We start from the raw sequence: 20,915 nt of genomic DNA, 5'->3' as shown, positions 1-20,915 counted from the left end.
ACTACACAACATACACTTAGTATTAATTTCGTAGCTACAGTATACATATCTCCCTGGCATATTACATAATTTATGCAGCAGCATATTAGACATATTTATGGACTCACCATTGTTGTGCTGTGCTCACTTGAACAGGAAGTTGGCACAGCGGTCCTTCTTGTGGGCAAACTTCTCAATTACTTTGTTACTTTGACTGACAGCATGGCCAATGCATTTAACCTTTTCTGGCCCATGGAGTTGTGTGTGAAGGTTCTTATCCTTCTAAGGGTGGAAAAGTTTCTGTGTGACTCAATGGTTGTCATCGGAGTGGTGATGATGATTTTGAGAAGAGAGACCGTCTAAGACAGGCCTCCTGCAGGTTGTTCTCGTAGAGTTATTTCCATAAAGAAAGTGCTGTCTTTCCAGTGTCCAGCTCATAATGCTGGTAGAGTGGACAGCTCTTTTTTCAGCTTCTCCTGGTTGCCCACAGGCCATAGCTTGGTAGCACACTGGAGTTCTGCGGTCGGAAAGGAATGTACATACTTGGGGGAAAATGAGCTGTCCACCAACTTTGTTGCAATTAAGTGATCACTTTCAGAAAACCTTTCTTGCACGTGAGCAGCGATTGTGTCGCATACCTCCTTTATCATGGGTGCAGTTAAGTTTTCTCCGCCTTGGTTCAGTGGCATCAACATGTCCTTTGGCCAGTGCATTAGTTTGCTTGCAAATGTTTAGAATTTTCACCTTGAAGTTGTTGATTGCTCCGACGATTCCTGCTGCATCAATGGTTTGTTTCTGCAGTATGTTGTACAAAATATCCACCTCTGGCACGACCAAGGAAAATAACTTGAGCAGTTGCAGATATGCTTCCTTCCAAACCACTCATTGTTGAATTTGAGATTTCCGACATGTTGTGTAATATTTATGTCCAATGGCTGATGAGCACCGAGACATTTTATCTCTAATTTCTCTTCATATGACAAGGATTGAAAAGGATTTGCCAGTAGATTGTCGACTTGATTCATGATGACTGCTAGCTTGCTAGCTAAGATTTTGAAGTATGATGTTGAGTCCAATCAGTCCAATCAAAGCTATTATAGATATAACGTGATTTTATATAATTCTATCTGTGGCCAATGACCTTGAGCCTTCTTGGATGGGCACTTCTAATGTAACTCTACGGCAGAACTCATGGGGCTAAAATTTTAGAGCTCTACCCATATGATTTGGTGGTGACATAGTGTCCCCATGAGTGACAGAACACTGAGCCAATAATGGCACAACACTCCATATTTTCTGCTGGCTTGGCCCACCACCACAGAAAGCACTGAGCTAGGCTGAAACACCTGCATTTTGGAGCTGCCTTGCTCAAGAATGCAAAAAAGTAGCCATATGTATGCACCTTTATTAACTCAATGATTTTAATTTATTTTTACATTGTTTGCAAACTGATATGTGACACGTATTAATGCCAAAATAACAAGAAAAACAGGCAAGCCCAACCCACCAAAAAAAGGTTTTATTTTTCCACGGTAGTCGTAGAGATTAGACCAAGGCGCAGCGGGTTGCGTGCTCATCATATTTTTATTTAAACGTGAACACGAAAAAAACAAAGAAGCGACAGAATGACAGTTACGCAGGCTATACTAACAGCAGTGCAAAAACAACTACCCACAAAGAGACAGGTGGAAAAACAAGCTCCTTAAGTAGGACTCTCAATCAGAAACAACGATGTACAGCTGTTCCTGATTGAGAGCCACACCAGGCAAACAAAGAAACACACAACATAGACAACCTAGAATACAAAACAAGAACATAAACCAAAAACCCCGGAACACATAAATACAACACCCCTCTAAGTATACACACACCCCGAACCATATAAAACAAATACCCCTCTACCTAAATACCTATCCCAAACCACATGAAACAAACACCCCCTGCCACATCCTGACCAAACTAAAATAACAAATAACCCCTTATACTGGTCAGGACGTGACATTGTTGTTATTTTTTTTTAACCTAAAATTGTGGGGCTTTGCAGGCGTGGATCCCTTGCTCGCACTGAATACATTTAATTCAACCCCTTTAATTCAACCCCTTGCAACAGACTCATTAGAATATATGGAGAGAATGGTTCAGAATATTAGGGCTCAAAGAAAGAAAGCCATGTAAATACCTGCATATGTGTCTCCTTTTCAGCACCAATTGGTAGATTTAAAAGATACTCTCTAAAATATATTATTTAGGGTTAGGAAAGAATGAATTAATAATTTTAAAAAACAGGTTTGGAGAGCCTTTATGCACTAAATATATTGGTGAATCAAAAATACAGTGGTTGGATTCCTCCTGAAAGTTGCCATATTGAATTGTTCAGGTGAGAAACAATGGGGTTGAACAGAAGTCCTATAAATCTACCCTAATAATCCTCACTATTCATGGCCTGTGATGACAACGGTCCAGTCCAGTCATTGTGAACTGTGCACCAGGCTCCAGGTTTAAACTGCTCTGTATGGACTGCGTTTCATGATGATTAAAATAGGCTACATGACCCAAATTATTAAACATCTTAGAATATGTTATATGATCAGTAGCAGTGTGTTGGTAAAATCACTGGGGAAGCCAAGCCCCCTAATACATATTACCAAAAGTATGTGGACACCTGGGGGCATTGGTCCCCCCCTTTGCTGCTATAACAGGCTCCACTCTTCTGGGAAGGCTTTCCACCAGTGGTGTAAAGTACTTAATAAGTAAAAATGTTACTTTACTATTTATATTTTTGATTACTTTTACTTCACTACATTCCTGAAGAAAATATTGTAAAAGTACTCAATACATTTTGAATGCTTAGAAGGACAGGAAAATTGTCAAATTCATGCACTTATCAAGAGAACACGTTTTCATCCCTACTGCGTCTGGCCTGGCGGACTCACTAAACACAAATGCATCTTTTGTTAATAATGTGTTGGAGTGTGACCAGCTGTCAGAGCAGCTCACAGATCACTGCACCTGTACAGAGCCCATCTGTAAACAGCCCATCCAACTACCTCATCCCCATACTGTTATTTATTTTATTTATTTATTTTGCTCCTTTGCACCCCAGTATCTCTACTTGCACATTCATCTTCTGCACATCTATCACTCCAGTGTTTAATCGCTATATTGTAATTATTTCGCCACTATGGCCTATTTATTTTCTTACCTCCCTTATCCTACCTCATTTGCACACACTGTATATAGACTTTTCTATTGTATTATTGACTGTATGTTTGTTTGTTCCATGTGTAACTCTGTGTTGTTGTATGTTGTCGAACTGCTTTGCTTTATCTTGGCCAGGTCGCAGTTGTAAATGAGAACGTTCTCAACTAGCCTACCTGGTTAAGTAAAGGTGAAATAACATTTTAAAAATGGTGCCGTCTGCTTTGCTTAATATAAGGAATTTGAAATTATATATACTTTTACTTTTGATACTTAAGTATATTTTAGCAATTACATTTGCTTTTGATACTTAAGTATATTTAAAACCAAATGCACTTAGACTTTTACTCAAGTAGTATTTTCACTGGCTGACTTTCACTTTGACTTGAGTAACTTTCTATTAAGGTATCAATACGTTTACGCAAGTATGACATTTGGGTAGTTTTCCCACCAGTGGGGGAGTCAGTCGGCAGTCGCCTGCACTGTCGGCTGCAATGTCGAACAAGCCCTGTATGTAAAAAGTATTCCAAAAAGGCCATTTTTTCCCCCCCAAGTCTGGTCTGGTCTTTCATTAGTCCTTCCTCTTTTGCAAAATATATACCAATCACCGTTCCTTTGATTTTTTTCAACTAGCCAATCATCACCATTTCACAAAGGAGGCGGGACCATTTCCAAGGATTCGTCCGCAGTGACCTCCGCGGCATCCTTCCTCCCCTTTAATTTGCAGTTTACACGTTGGCCGACTGGAAATCTATCCTGCGAGTCGCATCACGACGAGTTCAGCATTGCTCCAGGCGGCCTCATCTTCTCCTATTCCTCCGGCTGTTTTATGTTATTTGTATATCTAAATTAGAAAATGGCGTTGCTAACACCTCTCCTCGCATTCCTCTATCACTTGCCGCAGGTGTACAAGTGGCTGCTCAAGCCATACTATGTCGCGTCTCTGTTCATGTCAATTGGGTTTCTCATGATCCGCAAGACGCCAGGCATCTGCGAACATCTTTCGACACAACGAGAGGATGGCAATCCCTGCGACTTTGACTGGGTCAGTATTGGATGGTGTAAAAAATAGAGATTGAAAAATAGAGATACATGTTAGGACGTGATTAGGCCGGGAGAAAGACTTTGGTTAGATTGCCAACGAGCTAGCTAACTTAGCTATCCTATGCTAAATGTGATGACATAGTGTTGACGCTAGCTACATGAATGGCCATTGAAATTCGATGGGAGTTGGCCTGGGTTCGACATTGAAATGTGATATAGACTGTAACCCGAACCGAGATCGGAAAGTAACAGGCAGGTGATGAGACAGAACCGCGCAAAGGGTGAATATACTGGGAAGTTAGCAGGTGCGAACCCCCTCTGATACTAGGCTACCAGGGCCTTCATTTTCTTTTCTCGGGCAGAAAGTGCCACTGCCACCATGTAGCATGCACGAAAACCACCCAAAAAACAACAGGTTGACACTGGCAATACTGGAGTTAGTTGCAGGCCTAACCCGAACCAGTAACATATTGTTTAGCCTCCTAGCTAGTACTGGAGCCGCAGGTAGCCTAGTGGTTAGAGCGTTGGGCCAGTAACCGGAAGGTTTCTGGATCGAATCCCCGAACTGTCGTTCTGCTCCTGAGCAAGGCAGTTAACGCCGAATACATGGATATCGATTATGCACCGCACCTCTCTGAATCAGAGAATGCATTCAGACTATAAACGTAAATGTAATGTTTATTCTGTTCTCATGTTCCACAGAGAGAAGTGGAGATTCTTATGTTCCTCAGTGCCATCGTCATGATGAAAAACAGAAGAGCTAGTAAGTATCAGCCCTGAACCAGGTTAATCATTAACAGAGTTGTGTTTTACCATTAGAAAACTGTCCACCCCCCCCCTCATTTGGTCATCACTAGCCACATAGTGTTTTAGAGTTAATTAGTCACATGCACAGGGTCACAGATGTGAAAAGTATGACTAGTGGTGGCTATTCAGCAGCCTGATGGTCTGGGGGTAGATGCTATTGGCCAGTCGTCAGTTTTTGCCTTGATGGAAGTGGGGAGAATAGACTGTGGCTTGGGTGGCTGAGGTCATAAACCCTGCATATTTCTACAATTTATCATCTTAAAATCAGATTTTAACCTTAACCACACTGCCAACCTTATGTCTATCCCTAAACTTAAATGAAGAACAAAAAGCACATTTTTGTTTTGATTGAATGTTTATGATATAGCCAATTCTGAGGCTGTTGTATCTATTGGAAACTCTGTTGGAGCTAGGGGTCTCCTTCAGCAGGCAGACATGTTTGTTTTACATGACATTCAACACGTGGTTACCATTTCAGTAAAACAAGAAGTACCCACACACATTGCTAGCGAAGTTTCACTTTTGTATCCACAAGGCTAACATTTCAGACAGTTCAACTTTGTCTGAACAAATTGTTTAGTGGGAAGCCAAACTTTGTTTGTTCTAGGTTACTGCTGTATATTGATGTTATTGTTGTAGGTATTCAACCAATCTGCTATGGCAAATGTCTTGTCCACACAGCCCTATTTAAATGAATAGTTTAGTGTTGTAAACAGACTGTTTTAATAGATCGTTCATAGGAAGAAATGTCTGTTGACCTTGTGGTGTTTACGCTATGTTAGCTCTGTTGTTGGCACTCCCTTGGTCTTTCATCTGCCTGTCTCTCCCTCCTCCCTAAAGTGAATCCCTCACTTGTTAGGCCTCAACTACAAACTGTCCCTCTGTCTCAGACTCCAAATAGTTTTTACACTTCACTTTTTTCATATTCATAGCTCTTCATATCACTCCTTTACCCATGGTTTTACAAAACTGTTTGTTCCTATCTTCTATTCGCATCTGTTCTCTCTCTCAATGTTATTGTTGTTTGTCAATGTTATCATCTTTGTTTCCTCTTCCCCAAGTGCACTATTGTCTTCAACCTGCAAATTGCCCTTATTCTATGCAATAGTTATTTTCATTATTTTTTACGTTATTCTCATCAACCCCCCCCCCATTGTTGTTTACTTGATGTAACCCCTCTCCATCTCTCGTTGTCTCAGTAACGGTGGAGCAGCACGTGGGGAACATCATTCTGTTCAGTAAGGTGGCCAATGTTATCCTCTTCTTCAGACTGGACATCCGCATGGGCCTGCTCTACCTCACCCTCTGCATCGGTCAGTACACACACTTTGTTTATACATACACACACATACAGTTGAAGTCAAAAGTTTACATACACTTAGGTTGGAGCCATTAAAACTCGTTTTTCAACCACTCCACAAATTTCTTGTTAACCTCTTGGGGCTATGTGGGACGCTAGCGTGCCACCCGTGGTGCACCCTATCAACAGCAGGTGCATTTCAAGAGCGGCAAATTTGAAACCAAATAAATGTCAAAATTGAAATTTTTCAAACATACAACTATCTTACACTCTTTGAAAGATAAACATCTCCTTAATCTAACCACGTTGTCCGATTTCAAAAAGGTTTTACGGCGAAAGCGTGAAGTTAGATTATGTTAGGAGAGTACATTGACAATAGCTGTGTGTAATGTTTTGTCAATTCAAAGACAGGCGTCACCAAAACCATAAAATCAGCTAAAGTTATGCACTAACCTTTGACAATCTCCATCAGATGACACTCCTAGGACATTATGTTAGACAATACATGCATTTTTAGTTCTATCAAGTTCATATTTATATCCAAAAACAGCGTTTTTCTATGGCGTTGATGTTCAGGAAATAGTTTCCCTCCAATAACCGGCAGTCAAGTCAGCACCACAAATTAAATAATTAAAATTAGAAAACATTGGTAAAATATTATATTGTCATTTAAAGAATTATAGATTTACATCTCTTGAACGCAATCGACTTGCCAGATTTAAAAATAACCTTACTGGGAAATCACACTTTGCAATAATCTGAGCACTGCGCCCAGAAAAATACGCTTTGCGATACAGACTAACCGCCATGTTGGAGAGATCTAAAATCGAAAATACTATGTAAATAATCCATTACCTTTGATTCTCTTCATCAGATGTCACTTCCAGGAATCCCAGGTCCATAACGAATGTAGTTTTGTTCAAAAAAGCTCATCATTTATGTCCAAAAAGCTCCGTGTTGTTAGCACATGATCTAAGCCCGCCGGACTTCACTTCATGAACGAGGGGGAAAAATATATTTACGTTCGTTCAAACATGTCAAACGTTGTATAGCATAAATCATTAGTGCCTTTTTTAACCAGGACATGAATAATATTCAAGGTGGACGAATGCATTCTCTTTTAAAACGTATTGGAACGAGGGTACCCAACATGACCTCGCGCGCCAGAGTCTAATCGGCCATCACCGTTCCAAGGCTCTTGTTCGGTCAGATCTCACAGTAGAAGACTCAAAACACTTTGTAAAGGCTGGTGACATCTAGTGGAAGCAATAGGAAGTGCCAAAACATTAATAAGCCCCTGTGTGTTTCAATGGCATAGGCTTAAAGGTAATTCAACACATCAGGTATCCACTTCCTGTCAGAATCTGTCTCAGGGTTTTGCCTGCCAAATGAGTTCTGTTATACTCAGACACCATTCAAACAGTTTTAGAAACTTTAGGGTGTTTTCTATCCATATATAATAAGTATATGCATATTCTAGTTACTGGGTAGGATTAGTAACCAGATTAAATCGGGTACGTTTTTTTATCCAGCCGTGAAAATACTGCCCCCTAGCCCCAACAGGTTAACAAACTATAGTTTTGGCAAGTCGGTTAGGACATCTACTTTGTGCATGACACAAGTAATCTTTCCAACAATTGTTCACAGACAGATTATTTCACTTATAATTCACTGTGTCACAATTCTAGTGGGTCAGAAGTTTACATACACTAAGTTGACTGTGCCTTTAAACAGCATGGAAAATTCCAGAAAATTATGTCATGGCGTTAGAAGATTCTGATAGTCTAATTGACATCATTTGAGTCAATTGGAGGTGTACCTGTGGATGTATTTCAAGGCCTACCTTCAAACTCAGTGCCCCTTTGCTTGACATCATGGGAAAATCAAAAGAAATCAGCCAAGACCTCAGAAAAAAAATTGGAGACCTCCACAAGTCTGGTTCATCCTTGGGAGCAATTTCCAGACACTTGAAGGTACCACGCTCATCTGTACAAACAATAGTACGCAAGTATAAACACCATTGGACCATGCAGCCGTCATACCGCTCAGGAAGGAGACGCGTTCTGTCTCCTAGAGATGAAAGTATAAATCAGACCCGGAACAACAGCAACGGACCTTCTGAAGATTCTGGAGGAAACAGGTACAAAAGTATCTATATTCACAGTAAAACGAGTCCTATATCAACATAACCTGAAAGACCGCTCAGCAAGGAAGAAGCCACTGCTCCAAATCAGCCATAAAAAAGCCAGACTACGGTTTGCAACTGTAATGGGGACAAAGATTGTACTTTTTGGAGAAATGTCCTCTGGTCTAATGAAGAAAAAAAAATAGAACTGTTTGGCCATCCCAACCATGAAGCACGGGGGTGGCAGCATCATGTTGTGGGGGTGCTTTGCTGCAGGAGGGACTGGTGCACTTCACAAAATAGATGGCATCATGATGGATGAAAAATGATGTGGATATATTGAAGCAACATCTCAAAACATCAGTCTGGAAGTTAAAGCTTGGTCACAAATGGGTCTTCCAAATGGACAATGAGCCCAAGCATACTTCCAAAGTTGTGGCAAAATGGCTTAAGGACAACAAAGTCAAGGTATTGGAGTGGCCATCGCAAAGCCCTGACCTCAATCCTATAGAACATTTGTGGGCAGAACTGAAAAGCAAGGAGGCATACAAACCTGACTCAGTTACACCAGCTCTGTCAGGAGGAATGGGCCTTGTGGAAGACTACCCAAAACGTTTGACCCAAGTTAAACAATTTAAAGGAAATGCTACCAAATACTAATTGAGTGTATGTAAACTTCTGACCCACTGGGAATGTGATGAAAGAAATAAAAGCTGAAATAATTCATTCTCTCTACTATTATTCTGACATTTCACATTCTTAAAATAAGTGGTGATCCTAACTGACCTAAGACAGGGAATTTTTATGAGGATTAAATGTCAGGAATTGTGAAACTGAGTTTAAATGAATTTGGCTAAGGTGTATGTAAACTTCCGACTTCAACTGTACATGCATGGATACACACACGCTCCTCTACTGTTGTGGTAATTAATTAAACCGGTAAATGCCTGGTTAGATGACATGACCTATAACCTGATGACCCCTCATTCGGCTCTCTGATTGGCTCGTTACCCTTCCTTCTGCTCACTGATTGGCTGATTTATCTGTTCCAGTGTTCCTGATGACCTGTAAGCCTCCTCTCTACATGGGCCCAGAGTACATCAAGTACTTCAGTGACAAGACCATAGACGTGAGTACCATAGAGTACCTCTTAAGGCTCTACTGTAACAGACCATATTACCATTGCTCTAGTAATGGTATGTTATAGAGCGAAAATAACACAGATGGGTGTATCAAAAATCATACTTTCACACGATCGCAGAAGATGACACCAGTTAGATTGTTATTGACATTTCAGTCGAAAGTGTTTTTATCAGGTAATTTCAAAATGGACACACACAGAGCAGATTTTTATTGATTGAAATGTAACGTTTAGTGAAATTGATGGCTGACTTGTGCCCCGGCTACAGGACGAGTTGGAGAGGGACAATAGGGTGACGTGGATCGTAGAGTTCTTCGCGAACTGGTCCCCAGAGTGTCAGTCCTTTGCCGCCGTCTACGCAGACCTCTCCCTCAAGTAAGAGAACGACTAATCTTCACTATACACGACAAAAGCCTCCATTTTAATGCATTGCACCATAAACCCTTAGCTTCAATCTACATCCTCTCCTGAATTGTGTCAAAACAGACAAAATTGCTTCAATCTCATTTTTCCCTATTAGGCCAGACAAAATTGATTCACTGTTTAATGGATCCCCCCCCCCCCCCAGAAAAGTGAGACGAGCGAGCAGGATAAAAAAAAGAACATGAAGTGGTTATAAGCAATAACAGTACTTTACCACAGTGTCCTAGGCACTTGTCCAGGCTCTAGGCCTCTAGGCCAAATGTGAGCTTCAAGAGTTATTATTCCATGTGAAAACCTACACTATTTTTCTTAAAAATAATGCAGATGTTACAATGTTATAACCATGAGAAATGAAACACAGTGGGAAGTATGGCATGTGACAGTTTCATTATTCCTGATAAAAAAAAAAAAGGTGATGTATAGGGTAATAGAGTAGACTATTTACATTTCTTTTAAATAAATCTAATTCAAGAATGACTGACATTAAATAATTGTAATCAAATAAAAATGTTGATGTATAATAATGAGTTCATTACCTGAATGGATCTCTATAGCCTATAGGTGTTAACAAAATATTCATACAAATATGATTAGGCCTTGTAGAAAGAGGGTCAATCAAGTTAGGTCTGCCAAATGAATGTAGCATTGGAAACAAATGCATAAATCCAGCCATAGGCTATATTCTATCATCATCAAAATGAAAAAAAAAAGTCATTTATAACATGCACAATTAGAAGCATCAATCTATATAGATCAAGCTTGGTCAAATTTGAGCCCAGTAACTTTGCTGACCGCATCCTCCTTCGATTGTCTCGTCTGGCTGCCACGAAAAGCCCCCCCCACCCCCACCTTGAAGACATTCCATCACACCATTGTGGAGCTGCTGATGTGCACGAAGTGTGTGCGTGCCACTGGCGATGTACTTTGCTCGACATCCTAGCTGTTCTCGGCGGCGCGTCATCACTTCAAACGCATTCCGTCTTGGTGTTATCGGTTGGCCTACTGCCACTGCTCGTACCGGTAAAATGCAAGTTATGACGTAAACATCACCATACAGCCGACACACTTAGTATTTTGAGCAACCAAATTTCATCAGCTTGCACTGCGTCTTTGCTGAGGAATGCATTGATCTCTGGCCAATCAATTGGTTCAATGACATTGTTGTTTTGTCTATTATTCGCTTGTAATATATGTGAAAATTATGCATTAACCATGAAATTAACCGACTGTTTATAATGAGGGACGTCCCACGTTTAACCTGGACACACAAATAGTATGAATTTGCACTGGCTTCAGCCATGACCGAATGAGAGAGAAATGAAACGTCTGCACGTCGCCTGCAGGTGCCAGCGTGTGTGTTTCACTGTCCAATCCGAGGCTCGAACATGATCTGAGCGTGCGTTCCGAGGCTGTTTGGTCTCTTGCACATCAACTTGGGACAACAGACCAGTGCATTATAAACAAAGCGCCACATATGTTTCCCAACAAATAACACCTCTTATTTTACTTTTTGGGGGGGTGTGGTGAGAAATGCGACGATAGTGATAATGCTATTGCTGTGTTTGTTGGGAAATAGATGGGTTTTCTCTTATGGTTACAGGTATAACTGTGCTGGGCTCAAGTTTGGGAAGGTGGACATCGGCCGCTATGGAGACGTGTCTAAGAAGTAGGTCCCTTTTCTCATTCGCTCTCTGTCCTACTTTCTCTCTCTGCAGATAGATTATATTTAAGTGAAGTAGAGTTCTGATTGGACGGCTATGATTTGAAACGCCATTTAATAGCTTCCCTTCCTCCATCCCTCTTATCCAGGTACAAGGTGAGTACCTCTCCCCTCTCCAAGCAGCTGCCCTCGCTGGTGCTGTTCCAGGGGGGCAAGGAGGTGATGAGACGCCCCCAGGTGGACAAGAAGTGTAGGGCCGTGTCCTGGAGCTTCACTGAGGTGAGAGGAGTGGCTTCAGAGCAGAACATATACACACATACACACCAGGGTTTCCGTTAGCTGATAATAGCAGTCTTTTAGCCAATGAAAAAAAAATATTTGGTAAATGAATAGAAAAGCAGATTCATAAAATTGACGCCAGCCAATTGTCTGGGAGAAGAGAAAAATCCCATTGTGAAATAATGCTTTTTAGCCTATTCATTGATGGAAATGCATTTGACTGGTCATCCTTATCGGTCTATAAGTTAATTTGCATAATTTGGTGTACAGTATGTTCATTGTGTATTTTATCACACGCGTATAGGATGCAGAGCCTTTGAGTGGGAAAATCTGTCACACGTCGAGAGTTGCTGCCACGGCATCTCAAACAGCAAATGCATAAATAGGCAATGGATGGCGTGCTTTTAAGTGCGTCACACACCACTTTACAATAAGCTGAAGGCCGTATGCATTTTTTTTTTTAAAGGTGTGCCTAATTGTTCGAAACCTGGACACTTGAATACATATTGAGGCATTTCTGACCTTGCTTCAAAGCAGCCTAGCCAAAATCCGACCATATCTGTGGAGGCAATTATTTTTATATCAACATTCTTTCATTGACCAGTAGCCAAAGGTAAAATCCTAGTCATATTAGCAACCCAACGCTAGCTGTTGGATATTACACCTCCCCTCTTTCTACATTTCTAACCCATATTTCCATCACTCACATGAAACGGCTCGCGTGTGCGGTGCCCTTTTGACACCGGTGTTTTCCCCCTCTAATTGCATGATGGAACCAACATTTGTGTGGAAATGCCTCGCTTAAAATGTAAAGAAATAATAGTTGATCAACATTTTATGCTAAACGTTGTGATTTGTTGCATCGGACTCATTGCTTAAACTTTTATTTTTATGAAGCCTTGGCCTACTGGTTGTATGAATTTGGGACCTACCGTCCCACAACTGTCCCGGGATAGGAAAATTATTTCTCGACAAGCTGATTTTTAATAGAAGAGGTCAACTTTTCTGCTATGCAGGACAGTAGATTGACGTAGGCTAGTGATTCTGCTGTTCGTTACTCATCTCGCTGGCCGGAGGAAAAGTAAATGTGGACAGTTGTTCTAACATCCTCAGTACCCACCAGAATTCGGTAAGAAGGACATCATAATGTTGCATCCTTAACTTGCATGTTCTGTTAATATGAATGACCATATTCTAAATGTGATTTCTGTCTCTTCTGAGCACCGCGTGTGGACGGTTAAGCACCCAATGGATAGATAGATATCTATATCCAGTCAATTTCTCAAATGTCTAGTAAATGAAAATGCTGCCGGTCAAATGTCCGGAAACTCACCATTCTCTCTCACACTCAATCTCTCAACAGGAGAACATCATCCGGGAGTTCAACCTGAACGAGCTCTACCAGAAGTCCAAGAAACTCAACAAGTCCAAGGGAGACCGGGGCGACAAGATCAACGAATCCCAGTTCCCGCCCGTGCCCGAAGAGGAGGAGCCCGAGGTCGACGCCCAGGAGGAGACGGAGACCAAGAAGGACAAATAGAATTGTCGGGGGGTAGCGGCCTCAGAAGAATGGTGTGACGTCGCAATGGGACTAGGTGGCGTTATGCTGATGCTGATGTTCGATCGAGGGAACAAACATGATTGTTATGAGTCCTTTTTTTTGTTTTGCTATATACTGTATGCAACAAGATTTGAGTTGCAAAATAATTGTATTATGATGATTAACTCAATATTAACTAATTTAAATCTAAACTGTATGGTTCGATTTATTTTTTATTTTTTTGTCTCTCCATCATACTTATGACAGTTATGTTGATCTTTCCACCAGTTCCCTGGAGGACCTCTATGCTCATCATCGTGTGCATCCCAAATGGCATTCTATTATCTAATACAGTGCAATACTACAAAGTAGTGCACTATATAGGGAAAAGGGTGTAATTTATGACTTAACAATTTGAGTGATTTAGACTTAATCTTGGCACACTACAATGATACACTCCGTTCATAGTGTTTCACTCAATTTAGAACTTGTCCCATTTGGGATATGGAGTGAATTTACACACTCAGTCCAATCCATGCGTGATGTGCCAAATTGCATGCACCCATTGAACTGAAGTTACTTTGGCTTTGTCTGAAATGGCAACCGATTCCCTTTTATAGTGCACTAGTCAAAAGTAGAGATATGGTGCCATTTCAGACATGACCCTATCTCCTAATATGGTGAGATTGAGCTGGCAGTGTTTCATATTGGACCAATGCCAGGCATTGGCTCAAATGTCTCCTTTATTAGCCAATTGCTGTCAAAGGCTCTTTGCTGCATGCCTACTCTATTGGTTAAGCCATGGTCAAACATTTCACGCCAACTACCTACCTCCAACTGGGTCCATAATGATGAGGTAGGATGTGTGTGTGTATATGAACCACAGCCTCTGTCCCAAAATGCTGTCTTTGAGGGAATTTTGAAAAAATATTAGCAAGTGTTTTTTTTCTCCCTTCCGTAATAGTGGTTGTGAGTTCTGTTGTCACCTAATCCTAGTTTTCAGTTCATGATGCTGAAGGGAAAGCTGTGGATGGAGAGCGTTTTGCTATTAATGCTAATTTCATGTGAGAACTAGACCAGTGTTATTTTGTTGTCCTGGCAATAGGTAGAATTACATTTTTACTTTCAAAAGCTCCCATTTCAGGGCTGGTTTCCGTCTAAACACTCTCTTTTTTTTTAACCCTGTTGTCATTGTGAATGGTTGACAAAACACATTTTTACACCAGTGCAGAGAGAAATGTGTAAATTGAGGTGAAGTGGCAGAGCATCCATTTTACTTCCCGTTTGACATTCCCTTGGTTACTGTAGAATCCTGCTGTCTCAACGTTGCGTTCAGAATGTGTCGATTGATTCTGTGAATGGGTGAACCTGCCTCCTGCTTCAGATGAAACCCTGAGGGGCGTCTGACTTTTTTTTATGCAATAAAAGTGTACATTATTAAATTGAGTCTAATTTACATTTCAAATCGCTCTACAGTAATATCACAAATGGGGATATAAGCGTCTTAGTAACATGAACGTTATGGTGCCACCTGGTGGCTTAATTCACAACCTGCATTTTGGCACCAACTTCTGATACATTGTGGTAGTGACGGCATTTAAGAGTTACGGTGGGAGGTGAGACATGAAGCTAAGTTTTGAGCCCCATCGGTAGCGGTTTCCTCCCAACTTACAGGCACCACTGACTGACAAACCCCAATCAATCTCTGTCCCCTCTATATCTAGTGTGGAAGAAATGTGAGGTGCATGAAAATGTACTGTAACTGGATCATAACTTAACGATTTAAGTAACCTTACATTATCTTTTCATAGCCGCTGTGGAAACCTTCGGTCCAGCTCGAAGTTCTACTCTGAATGTGTAGTAAGTAGCCTGTGTTCTGCGCTCTCTCATGTGTTGCGTTACCAGACATGAAAAACTTCAACTACAAGCAGAACAAAGCACACTGCCTTTGGCTTTAAATACTTTATTACCAACGCTCAAACACACACGCACATACGCCCACACACACAGCACATATCTTTCTTCTTTTTTTTTCAATTTCAAACACCCAAGTCCCGGGCTCGTACTTGTCTAAACATCATCTGCAAGGGCATTGGCTGTTCCTGATGGCAGTCAAACACGTCTTTGCCTGATTGGGCGACGTGCCCATTTAGTTTCATTCTACGCTCCTGACTGGTCAAACAAACTGTCAGTCTAAAGCAATGCCCTGTAAAATTGTCCTAAAATCTTGCAAAGGAAAGTAAAAAATAAATATAAAAAGATGTTACTGACTTTTTTCAGCTGTTCATCTCATTGGTTTCACCATTAACGAATAAAAGAGTAGGCTGATATAAATCTCTTGCTCTCTACGGATTGGTCACGGCAAAGCATGTGATCCTCGCTGGTTTCCAGCTGGTGGCAACCGGAGATGTCAGTACAGATACCAATAAACCAAAACATTGGTTGTGTGTGTTATGGCTCCCTATTCCCTACATAGTGCACGGCTTTTGAAAAGTAGTGCACTATATAGTGAATAGGGTGCCATTTCAGACACCGCCATTACAAAGCTCAGAAGTAAACAATCAGAAGGTACAACGATATGCCCCACGAGAAGTCGAGTGGTTTACTGTGTATCAAAGGACTTTAAAATGCTACATCGCCTTTTATCAAATACATTGGTTCCCATTAGCTGAACCATATAAAATTGTCCAGCTACTCTCTTTGGCTGAAGACTCAAAACTCAGCCTCTGGTTGGCTGGTGCAGCCATCAATACAACTGAGCCGCGCTCTAGCGCTAAATCTGAACTAGGAAACTGACATTTTCGACTTGCTAACTGGTTATACGCGGTACTTGTTAGCCAGTTAGCAAGTCAGAAATGTCCAAGTTCCGACTAGAACATGAACACGGCAACAGTTTCTTCCTGTTTTGGTTACAATTCTGAAATTAACTCAAACCAGAAAAACCTTATCAGCCCATTCAAAAAAATCTTGATCTTATCAACACCTATATATAAATTCATATAAAATAAAATTTTGAAATTAAATAAGTAAAATAAAAACCACTTCTCTCCTTGATTTTCAAGGCCAATGCTCCAAAGTTTGTTTAGAAAAGGCTGCTCCATCTTTAAAGTAAAGACCCAACGATATTTACTTTTTTTAAAACCATTCCATTGGTCCTTAAGTGAAATCTCCACCCACCCGGGGCACTGAGCCAGGCAAAACGAACTCTACCAATGACCCTGCCGTCTACTACAGTTTAGCATATCCACTTCTGATTGGTCGAGAGAGAATGGCAGCGAGATCACTAGCCAATCACAGTGGTCAATAGTGGCCGGAGCATGCCGCTGTAACCTTTAAATGCCACTGATTGGAGGAAATCACCATAAATTCCAAACCATATAATTCTGTACAGAGAATGAATCATTACACATTTATGAATGAATGAAAGTACATTTCTTTTCTTTTTTTTTTTATATATATGGGCTCTGTTTACACAGGCAGCCCAACTCAGATTTATTTTGCTCAATCAGATCCTTTTACATCAGCTCTTTTTCAGAACTGATCTGATTGGTAAAAAAAAAAAAAAAAAAGATCAGAATTCGGCTGCCTGTGTAAACGCAGCCATATTGATCTTCCTTGTTTTATCCAATAAAAGGCAAACCCAGTCATAACTGTCACTCAATCATTCCCACAGAGTTCAACCCGCCCAGAAATTGGTGGATTGTCAAAGAGTCCCGCCTCTTAAGGGGTATGATTGGATTCCTGGGCCCATACGCCCACATGTCATAATGGTGCATTGTGTTCTTGAATGTGACTTGTTAAACAACTTTCTCCCGATTAGTTCTGTAGTTCCTTGACTGGAGGTCTCTGAACGAGAGAGGAAGTCCGGAGTCCATCGCATTTGGAAGAAGAACAAGAAAAGTCAGTTGTTTCACTCTTCCACAAAACCCAACTTTTAAAACGTCTGTTCATTCAAATCTTTCCTCTCTCCTGAAGGGTCTGAGAGGCAGAAATATCCATCTCAAAAGTCCATCTCTGACCCCTCCTTCACCTCCAAGCCCTGACACCATTAGTTGGAGTGGCCGCCCGTCAAACTCAGACTGAAATCTCATAGGTGGTCCCGCCGACGCCCGTCACCTTCTTAACCCCGCCCCCCAGCTTGTGGGCGGGGCTCTGGGTGTTTCCAGGGCTGGGATAGGCCTGTCCGGGGCGAGTGGACATGCTGATTGTGTGAGAGGGGGAGGAAGGGGTGGAGCCTGAGGAGGAAAGGGAGGACCTGGGCTGCCCGTTCGTCCTGCTGAACAACTTCATCTGAATCTCGTCCCTGGATAGAGAGAACGAGAGGGAGGGAAAGAAGGATTAGTTAAGACGTTGGAGAGGAAGAGCGCACACTCGTAGGGGGTGTACTAAATGGCACCCTATCCCCTATATAGTGTACTACTTTTCACCAGGGCCCAAAAGAGCCCCTGTTCACTATAGGGAATAGTGTGCCATTGTGGAAGCATGCATAATGAATCGATAGGATATATCCACATCATGCAGGGGTGACCAAGGGCTGGTACATCCAGATATCTTCCACTGTAACCCTATAGTCAAACAGAGGGACTTCATGCTGGATAACGGTAACACACACAGAGGAGGATAAAACAGGATAAAACACATCCACAACTACATCAATAACACAACCATGATCAATGGAGGACAAAATGCATTTTGAGATAAAAGACATTTAGCAAAAAGCTAACTTTATAGGAAGACTAAAGTCCTCAAAAAGCTTAAAAAGGAACGCCTGCATCCCTTTGTTCCCTAAATACTGTACATTTGGACCAGCAACCTAAAGGCTCTGGTCAACAGTAGTACACTATATAGGGAATAGCATGTCATTACATAATATGTCATGTATTGTGATACAACAACATGTCTCATAGCAAAGACCTACATGTATAGTATTTACAGCATCACATGATAAAGGGAACCAGGACAGGTGATGGAGAGAGATAGTAAGGGACAGACAAAGACTAAAATGGAACAACTACAGTAGCTGGAAACAGACAGTTTCAAGACAAACGGGTACGTACCAAATGGCAGTACCAAATGGCACCCTATTCCCTATAGAGTGCACTACTTTTCACCAGAGCCGCGGTCAAAAGTAGTGCACTCCATAGGGAATAGGGTGCCATTTGGAGCTGAAAAAACAAACAAACAGAAGAAGCACCGACTGTACAGACGAGTGGAAAACAGACGACCGGGGGGGGGAAGAGGTAAAGGAACTCACAGGAGCCTGGGAGGAGGAGGAAGAAGAGGAGGAAGAGAAGGAGGAGAAGAAGGAGGCAGCGGGCTGCAGTCAGTCAGTAAAGAGCAGAGCCGTTACTCACTTAGGTGCCTGGATCCCACCCCCCACCCCCCCTCCGGCCGACGCCTTGCGCACCATCCGGTACTGCATCTCCGCCGCCGCCGCCGAAGAGTACGACAGAGACTTCCCCAGCGGCGGGGGGTGGGGGAGCGCGGGGGGTGCGTGGAGGGGGCCAGGGGGGTGCGGTACGGGTAATGGTGGGGGACGGCCGAGTCGGACAGGAGCGGGGTCCGGGAGAAGCGGGGGGGTCTGGAGCTGTGGCTGCTGTGGTGGTGGTGGTGTGGGTGGGGGGGTTGGGGGGCCGCGGAGGAGGGAGGGGGCTGAGAGTGGTGGGAGTGGGAGTGCGATTCCTGGAGGAGTCGCTCCCTCTCAGGGGGAGGCGGGGGGAGGAGGAGGCGCGGAGATAGTGGGCGCGGTGTGGGGAGGAAAGGAGGGCTACGGAAGAGGCGGAGGGCTGGTGGAGCTCTGCGTCTCTCTGCTGGCTGAGCTGGGCCGACAGGTAGGGGGAAGAGTAGCCCAGGACGGGGGGCGGGGCGGGGGTACGGTGGTGCCCGGGCGACATTTCGGGTGCGGCTGACTCAAAGTCGGGGCTCTCGGAGGGCGTGAGCAGGCTGTCGTACGATAGGCTGCCGTTGCGCGGAGGAGGCGTCTGATTGGCCAGGCTCTTGTAGCTCGTGGAGGTCGTCGCCTCAGAGACGTGGGCCGCATTGTGGGCGGAGCCAGAACGCACGCTGGAAGAACGGGAAGCCCCTCCACCGGAAGATAGAACTGTTGGGTCTGAAAAGGAGGGGTAGGAACGTCCCCCTAGGGAGTAACCGGGGATACCGCCACCCCCTGACCCTGGTGCCCCCCCTACTGACCCCCCTCCTCCGGGTCTGTCTCCACCTCCTCCCAATCCTCCTCCCCCTCTCTCCCCTGGGGCCTCTCTCCCATCTAGGCTGGGTTCAGAGCGGAAGCCAGGCTGCTGGCTGGACTGGAGCAGAGAAGATGACTCCTTCAGACTGTCCCCTCGACTCATCTGGTGGGGAGAGAGAGATGGAGAGAGAGACACACAGAGAGAGAGACAGAGAGACACACAGAGACACACAGAGAGACAGAGAGAGAGAGAGCGCAAGAGACACACAGAGAGACACACAGAGAGAGAGAGAGAGAGAGAGAGAGAGAGAGAGAGAGCGCGAGAGAGAGACACACAGAGAGACAGAGAAAGAGAGAGAGACACACAGAGAGAGAGACAAACACAGAGAGAGAGAGACACACAGAGAGAGAGACACACACAGAGAGAGAGAGAGACACACAGAGAGAGAGAGAGAGACAGAGTTGGAGGTGGAGGGAGAGATGAAGAGAAAGAAGAGAGCCAGAGGGAGGAGGGAGGAAAAAAAGAGGGAGAGAACATAAAGTCATGTTAACTCTATCCTTGTCATTGAATCCCACACTGGAAAGTGGAATGAGAATTGGATGTCCAAATGTACAGACAGCACTAGGCCACTACCAATAAAACCACAGTGGGAAAAACAAGGCGAACAAGGGAACAACTCTTTCAGACCAGATGCATGGGCTTCACTATTCACTACACACAAGGGGTCTGCAGGGGGAAGAATATAGGGGCCTAGAACTTTTAGAATGCCCACATGGCTTCTGTTACAGTATGTTGTCTTTACAACACACAGGACAGAAAATTAAACACACACACAGTATATATAACCAGATGGCTGTGGGATGGGGGGGGGGGGGGGTGTAACATGTGTGCCCAGTGAAACAATAAGCTTTTGTCTCAAATGGCACCCTAGTCCGCATTTAGTGCACTACTTTTGATCAGGGCCCTGGGGGCGCCATTTGGGACTCAGCCTAAGAGCGAACGAAATGGATGTCGTTGGGGCCCCGGCTAACAGATCACGCAATCAGAGTTAACAGAGCAAAACAACCATCTTCTCCCCCTGCTCCTGAGAGCTCCTAACACATGGGGCTGTTTCCCAAATGGCACCCTATCCCCTACATAGTGCACTATTTATAACCAGAGCCATACGGGGACCTGGTCAAAAAGTAGTGCACTTTATAAGGCAGGGATGGGAAACTTTGATGGGGGGGGA

The 20,915-nt window shown here is 43.1% G+C and overlaps 2 protein-coding genes across 2 annotated transcripts in view; one reads left to right on the top strand and one right to left on the bottom strand.

The window, feature by feature from the left end:
* The first annotated feature begins 3,844 nt into the window (after positions 1 to 3,844).
* Positions 3,845 to 14,938, top strand: tmx2b (thioredoxin-related transmembrane protein 2b). The gene is made up of 8 exons (XM_014208953.1): positions 3,845 to 4,222; positions 4,924 to 4,984; positions 6,228 to 6,341; positions 9,506 to 9,582; positions 9,863 to 9,969; positions 11,618 to 11,683; positions 11,827 to 11,956; positions 13,320 to 14,938. Exons 1-8 carry the CDS (start codon positions 4,034 to 4,036, stop codon positions 13,494 to 13,496), a joined length of 921 nt encoding a protein of 306 aa, XP_014064428.1. The 5' UTR covers positions 3,845 to 4,033; the 3' UTR covers positions 13,497 to 14,938.
* Positions 14,939 to 15,443: 505 nt separating this feature from the next.
* The window catches only part of LOC106609866 (palmitoyltransferase ZDHHC5-A), a 38,916-nt gene continuing 33,444 nt past the window's right edge, over positions 15,444 to 20,915 (bottom strand). The window contains 4 exon segments of the mRNA XM_045722681.1: positions 15,444 to 17,799; positions 18,851 to 18,977; positions 18,980 to 19,201; positions 19,204 to 19,846. Coding sequence (XP_045578637.1) covers positions 17,571 to 17,799; positions 18,851 to 18,977; positions 18,980 to 19,201; positions 19,204 to 19,846 — 1,221 coding nt within the window. The 3' untranslated portion in view covers positions 15,444 to 17,570.

Source organism: Salmo salar, chromosome ssa08 (genome assembly GCF_905237065.1).
Source record: "Salmo salar chromosome ssa08, Ssal_v3.1, whole genome shotgun sequence".
NCBI lineage: Eukaryota > Metazoa > Chordata > Actinopteri > Salmoniformes > Salmonidae > Salmo > Salmo salar.
This window is presented reverse-complemented; position numbering and strand designations above follow the sequence as displayed.